The sequence below is a fragment of the Embiotoca jacksoni genome, unplaced genomic scaffold (genome assembly GCF_022577435.1).
Source record: "Embiotoca jacksoni isolate LCO1_2020_lvr unplaced genomic scaffold, fEmbJac1.0.p SCAF_14, whole genome shotgun sequence".
Lineage (NCBI taxonomy): Eukaryota > Metazoa > Chordata > Actinopteri > Embiotocidae > Embiotoca > Embiotoca jacksoni.
In genome coordinates, this window is record NW_027185274.1 from 11,408,945 (window position 1) to 11,428,265 (window position 19,321).

Here is a 19,321-nt window from a genome sequence, read left to right on the forward strand (position 1 = left end):
AGTCACATTCAACCTGTGGTGGAAAAACATAAACGTGCATGATTATCTACACTGATAATTGTAAACTCTGGTTACATCTAGAAATGTATACCGTACATGGCAATTTAAAACAGATTAATTATAGCTATGTATCTCATGTCTGGCAGACAACTACAGTGGAACTGGAGATGGAGATAAAACAAAGCAAAGCAGCCAGTCTAGGAGAAGGTCATCCATTTTTTTTGTTTTATTTTATTAGAAAATATCCACACACCATAAAAATTACATGTACAAAACTATAAGATTTGAAATTGCTTTATGTACACGTACAAAAGATAAAGCCCAAAGAAAAAGTGAGAGGAACACAGGAGGGGAAAAGACAAAGCGTTTGTACTTTTTTTTTTTTTTTTTTTTTTTTTTTTTTTTTTGGGTGTGTTTCTTCTGGGATGGGTCAAAAGGTTCAAGGTTCTCCGTCAAGTTCTTGTTCTACCACCTGGCATGTCTGCAGGGAACTGTAACAATCATGATGGTAATGAACGAGGTGACACTGGGAATGTGGCAGCGAGTGCAGTTATGCAGTTACGTGCACACACTTGAATAGGAAGCACACATCCGACACGTCATGTGTACGACGTAGCTCATTTACACTCACGAGAAAAAAAGCGTGAAAATGATGAGGGAGATTCTCGTATGCAGCGCCTGATCTGTTTCTGATGACTAATATATCTAGGCTGGCACACATGGAGATGTGACTCTGTAGGGACGCAACGTAAAGTGAGATGTGACCTGTTTTCTGTCTAGCTGTGTGCGCGTAAACGCGCTCCGCGGTGATGATGAAAGTGGTAACGAAGATGCGTGGGCCTGGATGGCGGCAGCAGAGATGTTAACAATGCAGGTTGTCCCGCAATATACAGTCATACAGCGTTTTTCTTCACATTAAACTCTTGTGACTTGCAATGTAAAACTCTGTACTTGTAAACGTATTCAGTGATGAATGTGGAGATGATGATGTTTCTGATGAGGACGGATGTGATTTGGTACCCTGCTACTTTTAAGTTGTCTCTCTTAATGGTACATTTGTCTTTCTCGACTTCACACGTGTGTCTTTCCTCCTGATCACTGGGTCTGAAACAAAGAGAGGAAGAAATATATTAATTTGCATGTACAACTTTGTTTTGCCGAGAAAGAAACAAATCAAACCTTAGTGGTCTGGTCTGATGACCAGAGGAGTTTTGAATATAGATCTAAAACTGATTAAAAACCTTAGAGATGCAGCATCCAAAATCAAGGACTTATTTTTCTGATGCAAAAATGAATATCTGCAGATTCTGAATTGTAAGCCGTGATTTGTCAACACCTGTTACCACCATATTTTCAGCCTCGGGCAAAAAAAGAAATGCGGTGTTTATCTGAATAACTTTGCGCTTTGTTTGTCAAGGGCAAAAGGCCTGAAGTGTAAGTGTGTGTGTGTGTGTGTGTGTGTGTGTGTGTGTGTGTGTGTGTGTGTGTGTGTGTTTCTAAACAAGGCCACAAGACCAATATTTTTTCATTTCCTTATTTTTTGTCAGTAGCGTCTCTGTGGCTCAGATCAGGCCAAATCAGCAGTTGATTACTCTTTGATTTGTAAAGAGCACTTCATTCAGTTTAATTTGCAAAGGAATGGCCATGACAGCTTCTTGCTGATGAGAAAACATCTGCGATCCATGAACTTCAATTATATTGACCGTCTCCCCATTTTGAAGACTGGCCGTGTTAGACCAGACTGCACGTATCACACTCTTAGCTGTCTGACAAACCAGGTAGGCGTCTGTAAAGTCACGCCAAACCCTACCAATTGCCACCTTTGTCATGTTCAGTGCTGTTTTCAATACTGTATGCTGAAACTAATAAGATACAAAAAGTCAAGTTTCTAAAAACTCACAAATTTGTTCAACCGTCTCTGCATTCTACTTGCCCCTCAAAACTGTTAAAAATGTCAAATAAAAACCCCTGAATCCAGAGGTACCTGCAAAACTACAAGAAACAGACTTCTTCAGCCCCCTGTTTGAACAGATTAATAATTGCATTCTGCTAAGTGACTATAGATTTATGGGGAAAATGTGATGGAAGGCAGTTTGCCGGCCCACCATCCTCCCTGTTAAACTCGAAAAAAAAATCCCTCACTGCTGGCCTCATTAGTACTGTAATATGAGCATGCTTAAATGATTATGTGCCACATTCAAAGTCGTCCTCGCGAAGGGAAACCTGCTACTGTTCTAACTGCTGGTTGGAAGAAAATGGTAACTTTCAATGTCGTTGGTTAAACAAAAAGTGTTTACTTATGGACAAAACAAATGCCTTTAACTTTGGCAGTTTCAACAAGCAAGAGAAGAAAACCTTTCCATCATTTGGTAAAATCTAGAAAAGTTACAATATAAGAGTAGATCAGAATATAAAAAGGAGGGACAGCCTCCAGGAATGGTCAATGAAATTAGCACTTCTCGGTCTCTTTAAAGCTCTGTGATAACGAGCACAACCTCAACACCAACACACCATAGTTTGGAAATGGGAACCTTGAAGACTCTTATTTAGGCTTCTTGTAGGAGACTGGAACTTAAAAGTTTACAAAGTGAATCTTTTACATTGGAAAAAGTCTTGACATAGAGCTTTAAATTAGGAGACGGTTTCCTAATGAGCCCTGGAGTCCAAGAGAAAACCATTTGGTTCTCTGTGGCAGAAAAAGCACATTACAAAAATAACGAGGGCAGATAATGTCCCTTTTTAAGAAAGATTTATATTTTAAAATACACTGAATTTGCACTCTTCAGTGAAGAAAGTTATACATGTTTCCTTTTTTTTTTTTTAAAAGAGGTGGTTAAAGTGGTTGCGTTCTGTTATGTTGGAGCGACTTTACATAAACACAAGGAATATGACAAAAATATTGCATGAACTTTGATCTATCCGTAATCGCATATATTAAAAGATAAACAGTGGACTTGCACATGATAAAAATCACACTGCAGCTACGCCAGCAAGTCCTGCACAATAACAACAAGAACAACAACACAGCCCCAAGGCCACGTTCAGACCGACATTAGCACCACATTAACAAAAAAAACAACAAAGACAAACCCCTCATCCATTCTACTGAAACCACTGCACGGTGGGAGTGCATGTCGAAAGAACTCGGACAAAAAACACTAAATTCACGGGGCTGAACTGTTGCTGCAGTGCGATGCATTGGCAAGTCAGCGAGCACACGTTCCTTGTGATTTAATTGGTGTAATTATGCGGGCATACTTCATTGTCAATTTAAAATATAATACAAATGCTTTCTTCTGACTCAACTCCCTCTGAGAGTCAAATTGGCCTGTTGAGGGCCCATTTCAAGTGTTTACAGCTGACGTCACCGCTGACACTGCGGTCAATCACTTAATTACTAAGTGGTGGAAATTGGACAAATTTCATAATTGTTTCATGACAGAGCAATTAATTAGCCATTGTTCCTTATAATTGCCCGCCCATTTCAGTTCGACACATAGCGAGAGTAGAGTTATGGCAGGACGTTAGCACTCCTTCTAATACCTTGCTACATCCAATGGGGACAAACAGACTGACGACCACCACGAGGCTACAAAGCCCTCTGAACATTGCTTTAGTGCCAACCCGTCCTAATCTATTGCAACATGAATTCTAACGACTGCGGAAACATGGGAGATCTCTGATTACTGCCGATTGGTTCACTTGTACCCTAACTGACATGTGACATGTATTTTTTTTTATCATACTTGAACGTCCTCTGATGAGTATTTAGAAGATGTCTAATCCTATCGGAGCAATGATAAATGGACATGACTGCAGTTTCAGCAAAGCTGAAGTTTTTCAAGTGTCTCCATCTTGGATGGTATTCCCCAAAGTAAGTAGAAAAGAAATATAACAAATTTATTCAAAACATGTTATGTAATAATCTATTTGGTGTGAGGGTTTAGCACGGATCCCAAAGTAGACTACCAAAGACGTATCCCATAAATGTCTGTTATAAAGAAGCAAATCTAACGTTTAATGTAAAATAAACATCGACCACGTCTTGACAAGATAAACCGACAAACCTTTGTGTAAATCCAAACAAGAAAAACAATCCACCAAACGTAACCTTTCTGTGTGGTATTACCCTGTAGTACAGCAAGCAATTAGCAGCAGCAGAAATAAGTAATAATAATGAATAATTATAGGGCTTTGTTTAGCTTGACATTTTAGAACAAAACCTGGTCTCCCAATATTAAACTCCACTCTTGTTACTTCAACACTTTTATTTGCGTAAAGCTTTAAATCTGCCAATAAACCAATAGGGCACCACTCTAACTCTAATCTCCAAAATCAGCATGCACCAGTCTTATCATCACCTCATTCCCCCAACACAAATAAAACGGCATCAGAAGATATGTTGTTAGGCCAACAAAATATGACAACCATGTGTGAAGATACAACCTTATTCCTGCACAACATTTAGTCCAACTGCGATCCCATTTTCTCTCCTGCCTGCACCATGAGGACATGTTTTTTCCCGCTGGGAGATAAATGGAAGTCCCTCTCGTTGACAGATGTGTAAAAGGTTTCATAACCACCGATTTATCACATCAGTACTACAGGATGCAATTATCAGATTTCTAAAAGTGACGAATATACAATCACATTATACAGAATATTGAAGTACTTGCGTAATGTAAAAGAATGATGCACTGCATCTTCACTCTGTGTGCCAACCCTACTCCAGCTGGAAAGAACACTATACTGTGCAGTTACAAGCCTGAAATGGTGTTTCTATTTAGGACTGGGAAGACACAGATGTGGCCATTTATATGTAAATTCCTCAAGGTATTTTCTGTTTTGCTTCATCATTTTGTAACCTGCTGAATCGTGCTACCACATTTGTATGTTTTCTGTCTTTCTTTTCCTCATTTCTTTGCATCTTGCGCCGTGAATGTGCACCATGCATCAAACAGTTCCAGTTCTGTCCCGCGGCTGAGATGCAGGTAGAGCTTGTGTGTGGCAGCAGAGAGAGAGAGACAGAGAGAGACAGAGAGAGAGGCAATTGTATGTATATTTATATATTGACGTTATATTTCAACTCATGCTGAGCAGTACATTTTCAGCGTTCAATTCGCTTTGGTTTCTCCAGCTATGCTGACTCTCTCTCTCTCTCTCTCTCTCTCTCTCTCTCTCGCTCACTCGCACGCTCATTTGAGTAGCAACACAGTTGACTTCTACAAGTCTGTGTATCACTAAATGTCAGCCGGTTTCAGTAGCTATCATGTTAAATTTTTAACATGGTTATAAATATAAGCGCCGCTCCCGCATCTGAATCGCACGCGCTCGGTGCCAATTAACGATTATTCAGCTGTCCTGAACCAGAAGTAAATCCGTCGGTGTTGCAGTGTGCATTTATCTGACAGATGTGCTGTCATTACAAAAAGAAATGTCTAACGGCAACAAAATGAATCGGTAAACTTAGCACTGCTTCTGCATTTAAGTAGTATTACCACTGTTCATGGTGGAAATGTGCTGACATCCGTTTTATAACTGTTGGTACGCTTAATATTTGAAAGCTGGTATCATTCAAAACTAAAATTATCCACTTATATTTTTTGCTTTAAAATTGACTGTGTGTGATTGATAAGGGTGGTGGTCTATACACTTTTAGTATCACAAATCGACAGCAATGCTTTTAAACAGCTGAATATGCTGCTGACCTTCACAAACTGCCACTGGATCACTGAAAACAAGATCTTTTGCTGAACAAGTCCCGCTGGTGCTCAGTTGTTTGCATACCAAACAGTTTTTTTTTGTTTTGTTTTGTTTTTTTTAAACATTTGGCAACACAGTCCCGAAAATGAGTTTAGTGCTCAACACAGACCAGAAAGCTCCATTTTATTTTCGGGTCTATTAGTATTCACGGTGTTCCAGATCAAGCTCCCGGGTGGACAAAAGGGCTGAAATGCCAACTTATCCGCATGACTGACACATAATGCCGACCTCTCCATCACTCACATATTCAAAGGAGGGCTCACTCTTGCTCATTCTATACCACGGTGTTTAGAAGTCCCGAAAGTAGGATCTCTATTACCGCCGAAAACAAAGTGTCCTTCTTTTTCTTTGAAAATGACCAGTGGTGGAACCGGCAGGTAGCCCAGCAGAGAAAGATGGAGACTGGTGGTGGCGGCGATACAGATAAGCGCTTGGCAATATGGGTCAAAAAACATCATGGCGATACGCTATGCCTGTCTCGGTATTGTCTTCTACAAAGTGTGCTAAATGTTCCATTCTCAGTCAAAGCGCTTGTATTAAAATGGAGGTCAAAATAACATGCAAAGGCAGGGTTATCTTCTCCGTTGGAAATGAAATGTCAATAAAAATGTGATAAATAACCTATTGTAGATATAAGTAGGCCTTTTCCAGACAATTCTTCAGTTGTTTTTCAACAATAACAGACTGACGTGCTCCAGTAAGCTCCTCAATCCCGGTTGCCAGCATTTCTGTGTTATAGGTAGCCCTGTTGCTCCTCACTTAACCCAGTTTATTTCCTATATTCTTTATTACAGCTGATAATTACCTACCGTACATTCGATCTCAATTCTGCTCAAGAACTCACAACTCTCTCCTTTCGATCAACTTTCTTGCTAATCCCGCAGCAGTTTACAAACTCTCCAGATCCGCCAGTAAGTTTAGTTTAGCGGTTTGCGTGCGTGTCCCATGTTAAGTCATCCCTCTGCCTCCCTTTAGCGATCATGGCGCATGTAATACATTTGGTTTGTTTGCTGTGATGGAGTCGAGGCTTAGTGAAACGGAAGCGCGACTCGGCATCATGGAAGCCCGATTGTTGGCTGCGATGGTTGGCCGGGCCCCAGTACACAGACAGACAGGGCCAGCGTAGCTCGTACTCTTCCCCCAGCAGCTACGGAGCAGCCAGGGAGTGAAGGCGGCAGGGTGGCTGTCTGAAGGAAGCTCTGCCCGAAGCAGAAACCACCAACCGGCACCGCGGGGCTGCACCGACAGTGAGGGAGGAGAGACGCAAACGCTGACGTGGCTTCAGACAATAAACGCGTGATGTCACGCAGCATCGAACTACATCAAAGTAAACACATTGTATACTCCCTATCTCATTTTAAAATATATGAATATGCTTTAGAAAGTCAATTTTACCAATGCAGGCAACACTGTGCATTGCTTGCGACAGTTTTATTTACTTTTTTTTTTTTTTTTTTTTTTTTGGCCAAAGTAGGTAACGCATCAAACTGTTATGGTCTGACCCTAAAATACCACTGCATGGCTGCTTCAAGAGCAGCACTTGAATGAATATTCATGACAGCAGAGAACACAGTCGCCCTGCGATGCACTCAATTAAATCTGGACAAAGGAAATACACTTGTCTTCTTGGGAAAAATGAAACAACCCTGGATGATTAGGTCCGCTACTCACTGTTTTATAGGCTTTAATTTAACTAGGCTGAATCATTCCGTTTTCCATTTGTTTAGGCCTTTTTGTCTATCGTGAAGAGTGATACAAAGGGGACGTTGAAGAAAGAAAAGACCAAAAAAAAGGCAGTTATTACAAGAGAAAACTTAGCTGACTCAAGAATATTTTGGACGTAGAAATGACTGCCGGTCTGGTATCCTTGTCCTTTTAATGGCAATGGGCTTTATTCACAGTGCTGCATATCAATTCAAGTCATTAGTCTCAGGAATACATGCTCAAGTAACTGGTGTCTGTATCAGACTGCAATGTAGTCACACACACACACACACACACACACACACACACACACACACACACACACACACATACACACACACCATGTACTCTGGTTTAACAAAACCCATATTCAGTAAGTTCACTTAAATACAAACTCGCAAACAAAGACGGATCCATGGCAGGTCACAGAAGGTTTGCACAAAAGCTGCATATGTCCATGTGCTGACACCTTTATTCAACTGAGCGCATCATCTCCCTTGCTGTCAGGATCTTGATTTTTTAATTTTTTTTCTACATCTTTTGAAAGAGGAGAATGAGCCACACAATAAACACCCTCAAAAAGAAGCATTATGTGCATGCGTTGTGTCAGCTTTTATTCGTACGACCATGTTTTCTTTCTGAGGGACCAGAGACACCTCGTACAGCTGGGGCTCGATACACACCGAGTAATCCTCCACACATCCCACTCACTCTTCTCCTTCTGTTTCCCTCTCTATACCGTTTTCTTCTACTTCTCCCCCTCCTCCTTTACCCTCGCCGGTCGTCTTCACATCGCTCCTCCTCCTCCTCCATTTTTTAATCCTTGTGGTTTTTTTTTTTTTCTTCCTTTTTTCTCTTCCTCCTCTTTTCTTTTTTTTTTTTTCTTATTAAGCTGCTTATCGTGTACAGCCTCTCTTCCCCATTTCACTCCCCCCCCCCCCCCCACCCCCCAACAGTTGAGCTGAAGAAGCCATATTGGCGTGATAACATCATCGCTGGGGCATCCATACGTACCAGAAAACCGTGTCAGCCTATACTGTACAAGCGCGTATATGCTCATTTTGAATTATCTCAGTGAAACGTACTTCTCTTCCTGTTTCTATCTCCCCCTCGTATAATCCATTTCTATTAACATTTGTCCTCCCTTTTGTTACATTATCTCCCCTCCACTACATTTGAACCATCAATCCTGTTTTTTTTTCCTTTTCTCCCCACTTCCTGTCCTGCGTTTGCACCTCATTCGCACTTTCAACTTTTCTTTCTCTCTCTCTCACGAGTACACGCACACGCGTGCTCCCTGCTCACAAAACATGAATGTATACGTGTTCTCACCTTTTCTGCTTTTGAATCTCTTTTACTCACTCGCATGCAAAGTCGTGTGAAATCTGTGATTTTAGATACATACAGTGAGTGAAAGTGTGTTTGACAGAGACCTCGGACACTTCTTATGAATGCAGGAATGTATGCGTGGCCACATCTAGCTACATCACTGCCATATCAACTACCAGATGTGACACGCTGCTTAAATCAAAGTCATAGCACAGCACATCAGCCCTGATGGTTGGAACTCATGGCATCTCCTCTACATTAAGATCAGAGTGACAACTGCAGTGTATGCTCGTCTTGCTATGGCCTCCTTACGTGAGATAAACTCAGTGGTAGCTGGGAGGGACTTACTGCTGCAAAATGATCTCGGACGGATGCTGTCACACCGAGTGAATCAAGACCGTCCTGGAGACGAAACTGAAAACACATGCAGCGTCAGTTAAGTGATTACCGATCGTTGCATGTGGCTACGGGAGGCAGTTAAAGACATTTTCTTTACTGATCTTGACATAAAGTAAACGTGGAGTCACTCTTTATCATCTGTCATAACTGAGAAAAAGTATACTATTCACATCTTTATTTGTTAGACATGATATTTTACAGCCAGCAGCTGATTTGCTCGGCAATGCAAGCGAACTGCAATTTGATTTGGTGCACATTTATCCTCCTCCACCGTACAATACTCCCCGTGTGTGTGACCAGACGGGATGGACATAATTCAGTCATAATAACAAGCCCGTGTGAGCACTACGGTTCACTGCAGATAGGAAGGAAAGAGTGCCGTGCTTACTAGGAGGAAGGAACAATAAACAGTGTCAGGGAGGAGGCAACGATGTATCAGTTGTCCATCCTCATCATCATCTAGGCGGGCGCACAGCATCTACCAAGCTTCATTCAATTCATGACTGAGCGAAGGAAAGAGAAATGAAACCTTGATTTATGAGTAGAACAGGTAGTTTTCTCCAGCGGTAAGATCTCGATGTAAATTTGAATTACTTTCCCATGTAGCCACGCAAGTGTCAAACAGGTTGTATTGGAGAGGCGTGCCCTGATGATACGTCAGCGTCGCTGAACTTGTTAGCGATCGCATCCACGCCTGTCACACGAGTCCAGCAAAGCCACAAATCAATCTGACGTGCCAGTTTTTGTCGTGAGGCATCACAGGTATTACAGCACATCTGCTGTTATTCATCATGTGATGTTTTGTGACAACAGATAGAGCTAACAATGTGCAGTCCGGAGAGGTCACCATATCCAACCAGCGGGTTTTTGATAACATAGAAACAAATTATGGCTTTAGCACACAGAGCTGAGATTTAACAAAGCCATATGGGTGTTGAGTTTAATACTCCGAAAAATATGGAATGAAAATAATACATGTTTCCTCGCCATGACAACCACATAACAATCATAACAAAGGAAATTGATATCATCGAATGTCCTCGCTGTCTGTTCTCCTATTACCACTTCATAACTCTAGTAGAGCAACTATATATTGTTATTTGATGATTAGGTATTGTTCGTAAATGTCTGCAGTATTCATCATTACAATACTAATGTTGTAGCCAATGAATTTGCCACATATTAAAAAAAAAAAAAAAAAATCGAATGCGTCCTAAACTGCATTTTTAATTGCTTCATGTGAAAGGAAACAACAGAAAGAACTGCAGAGGCTGAGATAGATGATAGACCAGTATACTACTTCAACTGAGAACCACTCAGTAAGAGAGCTATTTTTTTTTCATATGGGATCCATTTTTATACCATGCTTTTAGTTTTTGTCTTACATTGTCCCTCCTTCTCTCTCGCTCGCTCTCTCGCTCTCTCTCTCGCTCGCAAGAAATAGACAAGAAGACTCAACGTTCATACCCGTGACGCTGTTCTGAGAGGACACTCAGTTAGACAGTCAAAGGTGTATACAAAGTGATAACTGTAAAAGGAGTGTCCTTGATAGCAACTCTGGTCTTACTGTTTGTGTGTCGGGCCACGAACACAGATTTGAGTGATTTGTTACTATTACTGAATGAGCAGGGAAAGTGCTTGCACCATTTTGTTATTGAAATGTAAAATAAAGTGGGGATAGTGTCCTCACTGATTGCCTCTACAACATAACATGGCCTTTTAATACTGGAGGAAATTACTCTGTCCACTCAATACACAGCAAAAAACACTATTGGCTCATTTTCTTGATCCATTCACTTAATTTTACAGAGATGCTATCAGCATCATAGGGGTGTCGTCCATGAAACCAATACCAAACACTGACAAAAAAGTACAAAATGGAGTCTTTTTTATTTTGTAAAAAACAATTTTCAAACCAATTTGTTTGCAAGTGTTTGTTTGAACGGGAGCACTTGAACCCAGAAAACAAAACCTGTAACCCTGAAACATCCATTATCATTCGTCTCTTCTGCTTTTACTTTTCCACCTTTCAGTATTTTCCCATTCAGAGATCACCCCACAGAGTTTGTTTCATGTGTGTTTGTGTTCCAGAAGCTCACACTGAATCAGTTGTCTGTGGTCAGACTGAAAATATTTCCATTTTCTGTGAAATGTTGTCAAAAAAAGTTCCGATATATCAACTAGACTTTCAGTAGTTATTCAGCAGCCTTACATAAACAGTTCATCAGGTTCTTCTTTACACAGAACTGCTGCTAGGGTGAAGGATTGTTTGTTGACCCGTAAGGTAAACAGCCATAGATGATTAGAGTAATTCATGCTAATTGTATTTCATGGCAGTAACACCACGGGCTTAAAAGCATTTTACATGTTTTAATGGACACTTTGGCATAACTTCTTTGTTTGTCTACTGTCAGAACTAGCAACTCATGTTCTGAGCTGAAGACATTGCAAAGGCCGCTGACATAAAACCTCGAACCATGCATACCACAGTTATTACAGTTATTACAGTGTACAAATATCCTGACTGAACATGTAAGCTTGCTCTCACTTGTGGAGACCTCTGATCTCTGTATAGTTTGAGCCCTTTAGAAAAACGCCTGTGTGATTGTACAATGAACTCACAGAAAGGCATCTCGGTTTTGTCTGCTGCTTTTTCACAGAACAATCCACGACAGACTTGGTGTCAGAAGTGGGATCAACCATGTGAATCGACACCGACTCGGGGCTGACGGGAAAGCTGTGCACTGTCAGGATTGGATCCCGTGGCCCCAGTACCTCCCCTTCAAAACTAGGGTAGAGAAGTGGGCTCCTGAGGCCTCGGCCGGGGTTGAGACACCGCGCCGATACCAGGGCTCGACGCTGAGGTATATGAGCGACGGCTCACTAGGTTAGGTGCAGGCAAATATATCAACTAGACTTTCAGTAGTTATTCAGCAGCCATGCAAAAACAGTTCATCAGGTTCTTCTTTACACAGAACTGCTGTTAGGGTGAAGGATTGTTTGTTGACCCGTAAGGTAAACAGCTATAGATGATTCGTGTAATTAATGGTAATTGTATTTCACGGCAGTAACACCACGGGCCTAAAAGCATTTTACATGTTTTTTTTTCTAAATGCAGTCAGTTAAGTGTGAATAGGTAAAATTAACTTTGTATGATTGTGAATTCTTTATAAGCAAATTGTGGAAGAAAATTACCATTTATTCCCAGTAGACAAACTAAAACTATTATTTGATTGATATCTATTGAAACAAGTTGGGTGCCAGTGACACAGCATTGCAAGGGGCAATTGAAAAGTGCAAAAGATTGACTTTGGGCGTGATCATTCAAATCTGCTGTGCTGCTTTTTCATTTCCACCAATCTCAATGTCGTAATGGGACATAAGCTTCTTTTGTAATTAAACGTCAAATGAATTTCAGCAATTCTCCATCCAGTGGGGAACAATATCTCCAAAATTAGCCCAAAAAACTAGAATGCACTGTTGATTACCTCTAATAAAAGGGGTAATTTTAATTTGACAGTGAATGTCTCTCCTGCCTGGGGACTGAATGAGTTCAATTCTGCAGCTTAACACATCAGCCTCCATCCCAACTGACTAACTAGACATTGCTGACCCCCCTCTTGTACAGGCAGAGTCCATCCCTGAGGGCTGTGCCGTTCAGTCATAACCATATCCTCTCTCAGCATATCATATTCTCCACCACTATTTAATCACTGCCTCAGGCCAGCAGGAAAAAATAAAAAAAGAGACATCTGATGGACACAGAGGTGTATGAGATAAGCAGTGACTCAGACAATGAAAGAGCAAGAAACAAACAGGAGGAAGGGTGCAATTCCTGTTGCCTGTTGTAATATCGTCACAGAGTAGAAACGAAGCAGATCGTTCAGCCAGGCTTGTTCTCTAATTGTGGAGCTGACAGCAGTTAGATATGGCCCTTGTTAAAGCCCTCATTAGGTTACAGACCACTCGTTGCAGGAGGAGACACGGCACTATCTAAGTGTGTCTTCAACTATGGGGCAGGACCCGATATTGGTGGACGGTCCGAGGTGACTGCTTTGTGGGTTACCATATGTCGCACCAATTAATGAGCCCAGGTCTTTGGGTGTAAAAACTGCTCATTTGGCTCTTTGTTTGGTTGGGTTAATGGGCTAATTAGCAGATTACTCACCTGTTCAAGTGGGCCTGTTGAGATGTGAGAGAGGCTGGTAAAGGTCCGCAAGGTCCTCACCAGTCCCTTCCAGTGGAAAGCAGTCGATGTAGGGCCAGAGCAGTAGAATACACAGACTACACTGATAACAAGCCCGAGTGCTTCAGCACAGTTCAGTCTGCATCAGAACACTGTACAACTCCAGTTAAGGCTCCACTGGGTCCAGGTGTGTTCAGTTCTGTCCGGGTCAATCACAGTCAGTTCAGATTTTTCTTTCTGTGCTTTTTTATAGAGATAAAATTCTGATCAAGAGAAAACAGGGTCCGGTCATGGTTAAGATCCTGTTCTAGTTCAGTTCAGCCAGGATCAGCTCAGCTTCCTGAATTGCTTCAATCCACATGGATAAATAGAGTGGAGCCACTTTGAGCCAGCCTTGTGTTTAGATTTAGAAACAGCTATTATTGTTTAACATGTGTTCATATCCAAAACCAGAGCCGTCCCGACACATTTCTGTGTGACAGTATTCCTTTTCTGTTTGTGCAGTCTATCATATTGTACATCCAGGTTGAATGTGATTATCAATGCGTCCGAAATTGCTGATTGCTCAGCCGTTCGTTTTCTGTCTCTTTTCATCATCCATGAAATCAGTCCATACATGCTGATGCCACCCCAAATGGTGGGAAGTTAATTCATATGTTTAAGTTGAGATGCATCCATGTGCCCCTCTATGTGGCTTTTCAAATAAATGATTTACTCCCAGTGTCTCCACCTCCGCAACGATACAGATGTTCTAAAAGAGAAAAGGCCCCTCCGTTAAAAGTGATGAGGACAATCACACTAACAGCTGGATCCCTGCAACAACTGGCCAGTCAACAGCCAAACCAGACCTCAGGCCTCGACACGGTTGTCCAATCCAGACATGAGAGCGGGGATTGAAAGTAAGCCAGACAGTACAGGTCTAAAAACTCTGTGATTTGTCATGGAAACAAAGTAATGGGCACACTAAATAGGAGATGCAGGGAGATGAGCTATAGGGCCTTTTTTGTTTTTGTTATTTTTTGTTATTTTTATTTTTTTTCTTCAGACTTTTCAGCAGCTTGTCCCCAGCGCTGACGTTCATTCTCCACATCTGCTCAGAACAACAACATCAGGGTTCTAGAAGAGAAGGAGAACAACAAGGTTTAAAAGGAGAACATTGAAGATGCTGTATAAAACTGGAAGGAAAGGCAATTTATGCAAGAATAAGAGCATCTGTTATAAAAGCCAATATTTAGAAAGATGAGGGTGAAAACAAATAATAAACGGAATTTGAGGGTAAAATAAGACAGAAGGATAGAAAATCGAGGTTCTGGGTAAAACTATTTCATACAACAGAGGGCTGGGACACAAATTCATGAGATCTAGAATTCACCAGTTGGGACAAAATTAAGATTTTGAAATCCTCTAAACATGTCTTGGGAAAGCAGAATAAACATTTAAGGGGATTTGAAGTCTTTTGTTTAGCATCTCAAGTTGGACTAGACTTGATCCGGGCCACGGGGCAGGATTATCTCTAAAGAGAATGTTTAATTTGTTTTCATAGGCTCTTCCTTGATGTAAAAAAGTTAGAGAAAAGCAATGAAAATGTTTTTATTTGTGACCTCCTCAGGGTTTACTGAACAAAATGAAACAATGTTAAACTGGAGTGAAGGGTAATGTAGGAAGTGAAGGAGCATGTATCATGTTTTGCTTCTTTTTTTTTTTTCCCCTTGACATTGGTGCTGACATCATACCCAGCTTGGAGCCAGACATTTGAAAAGGACAAGGTTCACAACTGTTTTGAGCAGTGTTTTTTTTTTTAAGGTTGAAGATGTAGTGACGTGTCTGTCGTCATAGCCGAATGGCCCTGAAAGCATCCAGTTGTATAAAGGATAGGTTTTTCCAACATGACTTTCAGCCCATACGACCATTTAGATGCAAATGCTGGGTATTTTTAGGCATAAAAGACGTTTGGCTAAATTTGGGGAAAGGTAATGGTTTGGACTAAAAAGACTTAAATCCATGTCATGTGTTAAAGTTCCTTCTTCCTTAAACTTATGTAACTTTTGTCGCCATGAAGACGGTAAACAAATGTTTAAAAAAAAACTGTCCTCCCTCGAAGCAGCAGTCTCATGCACCCAAGTCTGCTGCTGTATCAAACCCGGCTCATGATAGCAAGGAAAAATATCCATTATATGGACGTCATCTGAACATGTGTCACTTCTCCTGCACACCAGATTGCCCTTATATATTTCTAAACTTAACTGTGGGTCATTATAAGCTGTTTGCACAGAAGACCCGTGTGGTCATTCCTTTAGAGGAGGCCACATTTTTTTTATACAGCTGAAAGGTTTTCTAATGTCCCTTATACAATTCATTTATATATCTTAACTGTCTAACGTCTTAAAACCAGTTTGTTTTCTTATGAGAGCTCTTTGAGAGTGTTTAGTCAAGAGATGTAGTTAAAGCCTTTTATAAGCACAGTTTGCTGACAGGAGAGAGAGCAAAGATGGGTGATAGCTTAGAGAGCGATGTACGTGGCTTTACTCGTGGCAGTTTATTGCTGCAGCTGTTACTTGTAATGTGTGTGTTTGTCGGTAAAGCATCTTTTAACTGTGTTTGTCAGGAGGAATATTTCTTAACTGCATTTATGTGCAGCCAGTGCTTATTGTGTCAGTTTAAGAATGACGCACAGTCTTGTCAATGCCTGATTCTGTATTTATCTGTCACAACCACTGCACATCTCCACTGTGTTCAACTCCATCATGCTCCCCTCCCCTCCCCTCTCCTCCTTCATCACCCTCTGTGCCATGCAGATGGATGAAGGAGCTGAGGCGATTGTTAGAGGAGAAAGGAGCGGCTGCTATGCAATGGTGTAAACAGACCGTGAGTGGTTATGGATAGAAAGGACATAAGGAATACAATATCAGTAGAGACACAAAGGTTTTATAAATCAAAAAAACACAGGAAGAGAGAGTTGGATAGAAATGGTCAATATAAACAGAGCATCAGAGAGAAAAAAAACAATGTGCCAGCAGAAAGGAGATGAAGGGAGGGGAGGGAAGAGCACAGGATGAGAAAACCTCTTTTACTTTTTAATAATCGGTTACTCTTTTTAATCCTGAGAAACCACTCATCAGTTTTTACGTATACTCCTTCCTCATTTGTCCATACATAATATCACTGTGGGGGATGATCATCAGCTAATAAGTTATAACTCGACATTTCTCAGAGCCAAATGTCAAAGTCCAATAGTGCTGTCACAGAAATGAAAAGAAAACCCGGAAAATGTCAGTGAGAGTTTACTGAAGCTCAAGCCCATGTCATCAGATAGCCTTTTTTTGTTTGACCAACAACCAAAAATATCCAAAACACTTTACTACCATATACGATTTTAAAAAGCCCCAACTTCTTAGAAATGACCAGCTTTAGGCGGGGGAATATTTTTAATGATTACTTTAGAAATGAGTGAAAACATAACAACAAATGGTTAAATACCTAATGAAATAAAAAGACACGTATGTCTTGAATTACATGTTACAAGTTTACAAGTTAAACTAGTGATGCTCATCAAACTGGATCTTTCAAAGGGATTTTTATTACATTTTTACAATACAGCTACTTGGTAAGAGGCTGAGTGCCGACTCTTGCTTCAAACACAAAGGCATTAGATAGTTTTGTGTTTGGCTCCCGGAGTCGCTGTTGAAATCACTCAACAGGTTTATCTTTACAAGCAGAATCTTTTAGTCCCTCAGTTTTGTCCTCAATGAAAGAAAACCTGTATTTAATGCAGACGCTGTCGCGTTTGCGTCATGATTACAACGGTCGCGTCGATGTGACGGCGTTAGTTTTGGACGTTACCGTCGTGACAATGCCCGCAGCAAACGGCAATGGCACGCAGGCATGTCCATCAAAATTCTGAAATTCTGTAGACTTCATAAAGAAAACTTTGACTTTATTTCACCCTCAACTTTTACATTTTTTTTTTTTCCACATACTTATCCAAGACCCACTCAAATTCGTTCCACGGCCCACCTGTTCAAAAACCACTGATCTAAATAACTAACTGACGAATTGTTGCAGCTTTAATATTTATGGTGTTGGGAGGGAGGCGAGAATGCCAAGGATTGATAGCTTAAACTTCAGTACCCAAAATGTCTAGATGAAATAAACAAAATGTGTGTTTTTCTGTTATTTGTGTGAACTGATCTGACCACAAGGCAAGACTGGAAAAAGGGGTCAGTTGACAGCATGCTGCATGGGGGTGAGGCTACAGCAGGGAAAGGCAGGTCAGGAGGAGTGACACGGGGTGAGAGAAAGAAGGCAGCTGTAGGAAGACTAGAGGGGGGGGTGCTTAAGTTTAAAGTGTCAAACATTACTCTTTGTGTGTAGTGTTGGCGCGCTCTCTTTGTGAGGCCAAGAGACCTTCAGATCTTAAAGTCTCTCCATTCGACACTACGAGGCCGCCTGTCGTCTGCTGCTAGATGCATACGAGAGAGAGACAGAGAGACATAGAGACAGAGAGACGGAAACAGCAAAAGAGTGAAAGAGACACGGAGAGAAATAATAAGAATCAGAGAAAAAAAACATTGACACAGATGCAGCTAAACAGCACAGGAAAAAAAATGGGGGTGAGAGGAAGCAAAAATGTTCGGACAGTCAGAAAATGAATATAAAAAAGATGAGAGAGAGCATGAGAGGAATTGTGAGAGACAGACGGTGGTGAAGAATGAGGCCAGGCATACGGGATGACACTGAAAGGAGTGATGATAGATTAAAATACACAGAGGACAGACAGGCTACAGGGTCATGGACGGGCCACGGGGAGAACACACGCACACGCACGCACACACACACACACACACACACACACACACACACACACACACACACACACACACACACACACACATACATATCCTTGTGTTGCACTTGACTACTTTCCGATCCTGCCTAACCTTGTGGGAATGGTTGTACTGGCTCAAGGCGGTTAAACCTTGTACATAACAACACACAAATGCATGCACAGACCTGCAGGGATTTGGTAGCTGGCCCTGAGCTGGCTCGCTCACACACACACACACACACACACACACACACACACACACACACACACACACACACACACACACACACACACAAGGCTTTCCTTTTTTCACAAGTGTCATCTCATGCGAGGCCATTTTATTCAATTACATTTGTTACCTGCAGGCTTGTCCTAAAATTAACCTAAATGCAAGTGTTAACCCCATAACACACGCAGGGGTACATGTTTTTTGTCGCTTCAATGTGACTGTAAATATTTTTTTTTTATTTTTTTTTTTAATCCCAGTACATGATTAACACCACACACACACATCCAATGTTTGCTTTGCTGTTGTTGAACTAATAGCACTTTGCTTGAAATAATCATAATAGTTTGTGTCAAGCATATAATTACTGCTAATCCAGATAGAAAATTCCCCATTTAGCATTCAGGTTAAAGAGCTGCCTCTCGTGTTGCATCCTCGTGTCACGAGGTAGAGCTCAAACTCCAAGGTGTAAACATGCCTCAACGTTCTCTCCTGCGTATTAGTTCAATGATTTTTTTTTTTTTTTTTTTTTAAATTATGGAAGAGGTTCCCGTTTGTCTACCTTAAGAAAGTTCTCAGATATTTACATAGGAGTTACTGGTTGCTGTATTCATACCTTGTAGTTGGAGTGTAAGTGTTTAATCTGTCTCCTCCACCAATCCTCTTCATACACATTCTTGCGGAAAAAAAGCAATTGACGAGAAGCAAACAAAAGAAAAGTATCACCCACAATGTGCCTATTTTTTTTCCTGTTGGTTCGCAGTTTTGACAACCGTGGGTCTTTAATGGAGTCTCTCTGTGTATCTGTCAGTTGCTCTGCTCCTCAGGCTTTCTGACTCACTGCGGCTTTCTCTCTGATCAGATCAATGTTGCCTTTCTCTGCAATGCA

General features: G+C 41.1%; 1 protein-coding gene across 7 annotated transcripts in view; it reads right to left on the bottom strand.

The window, feature by feature from the left end:
* Nucleotides 1–211: 211 nt before the first annotated feature.
* LOC138197262 (leucine-rich repeat and fibronectin type III domain-containing protein 1-like protein) overlaps nucleotides 212–19,321 on the bottom strand; it is a 175,006-nt gene continuing 155,896 nt past the window's right edge. For 5 of the 7 annotated variants that reach the window (XM_069147961.1, XM_069147957.1, XM_069147958.1 and 2 more), the window contains 3 exons: nucleotides 17,740–17,840; nucleotides 13,364–14,497; nucleotides 212–1,104 (listed from right to left, as the gene is read on the bottom strand). In XM_069147961.1, coding sequence (XP_069004062.1) covers nucleotides 17,788–17,840 — 53 coding nt within the window. In that variant the 3' untranslated portion in view covers nucleotides 212–1,104; nucleotides 13,364–14,497; nucleotides 17,740–17,787. The remainder of the gene's footprint in view (nucleotides 1,105–13,363; nucleotides 14,498–17,739; nucleotides 17,841–19,321) is intronic. The other 2 variants (XM_069147962.1, XM_069147963.1) reach the window with 2 other exon arrangements.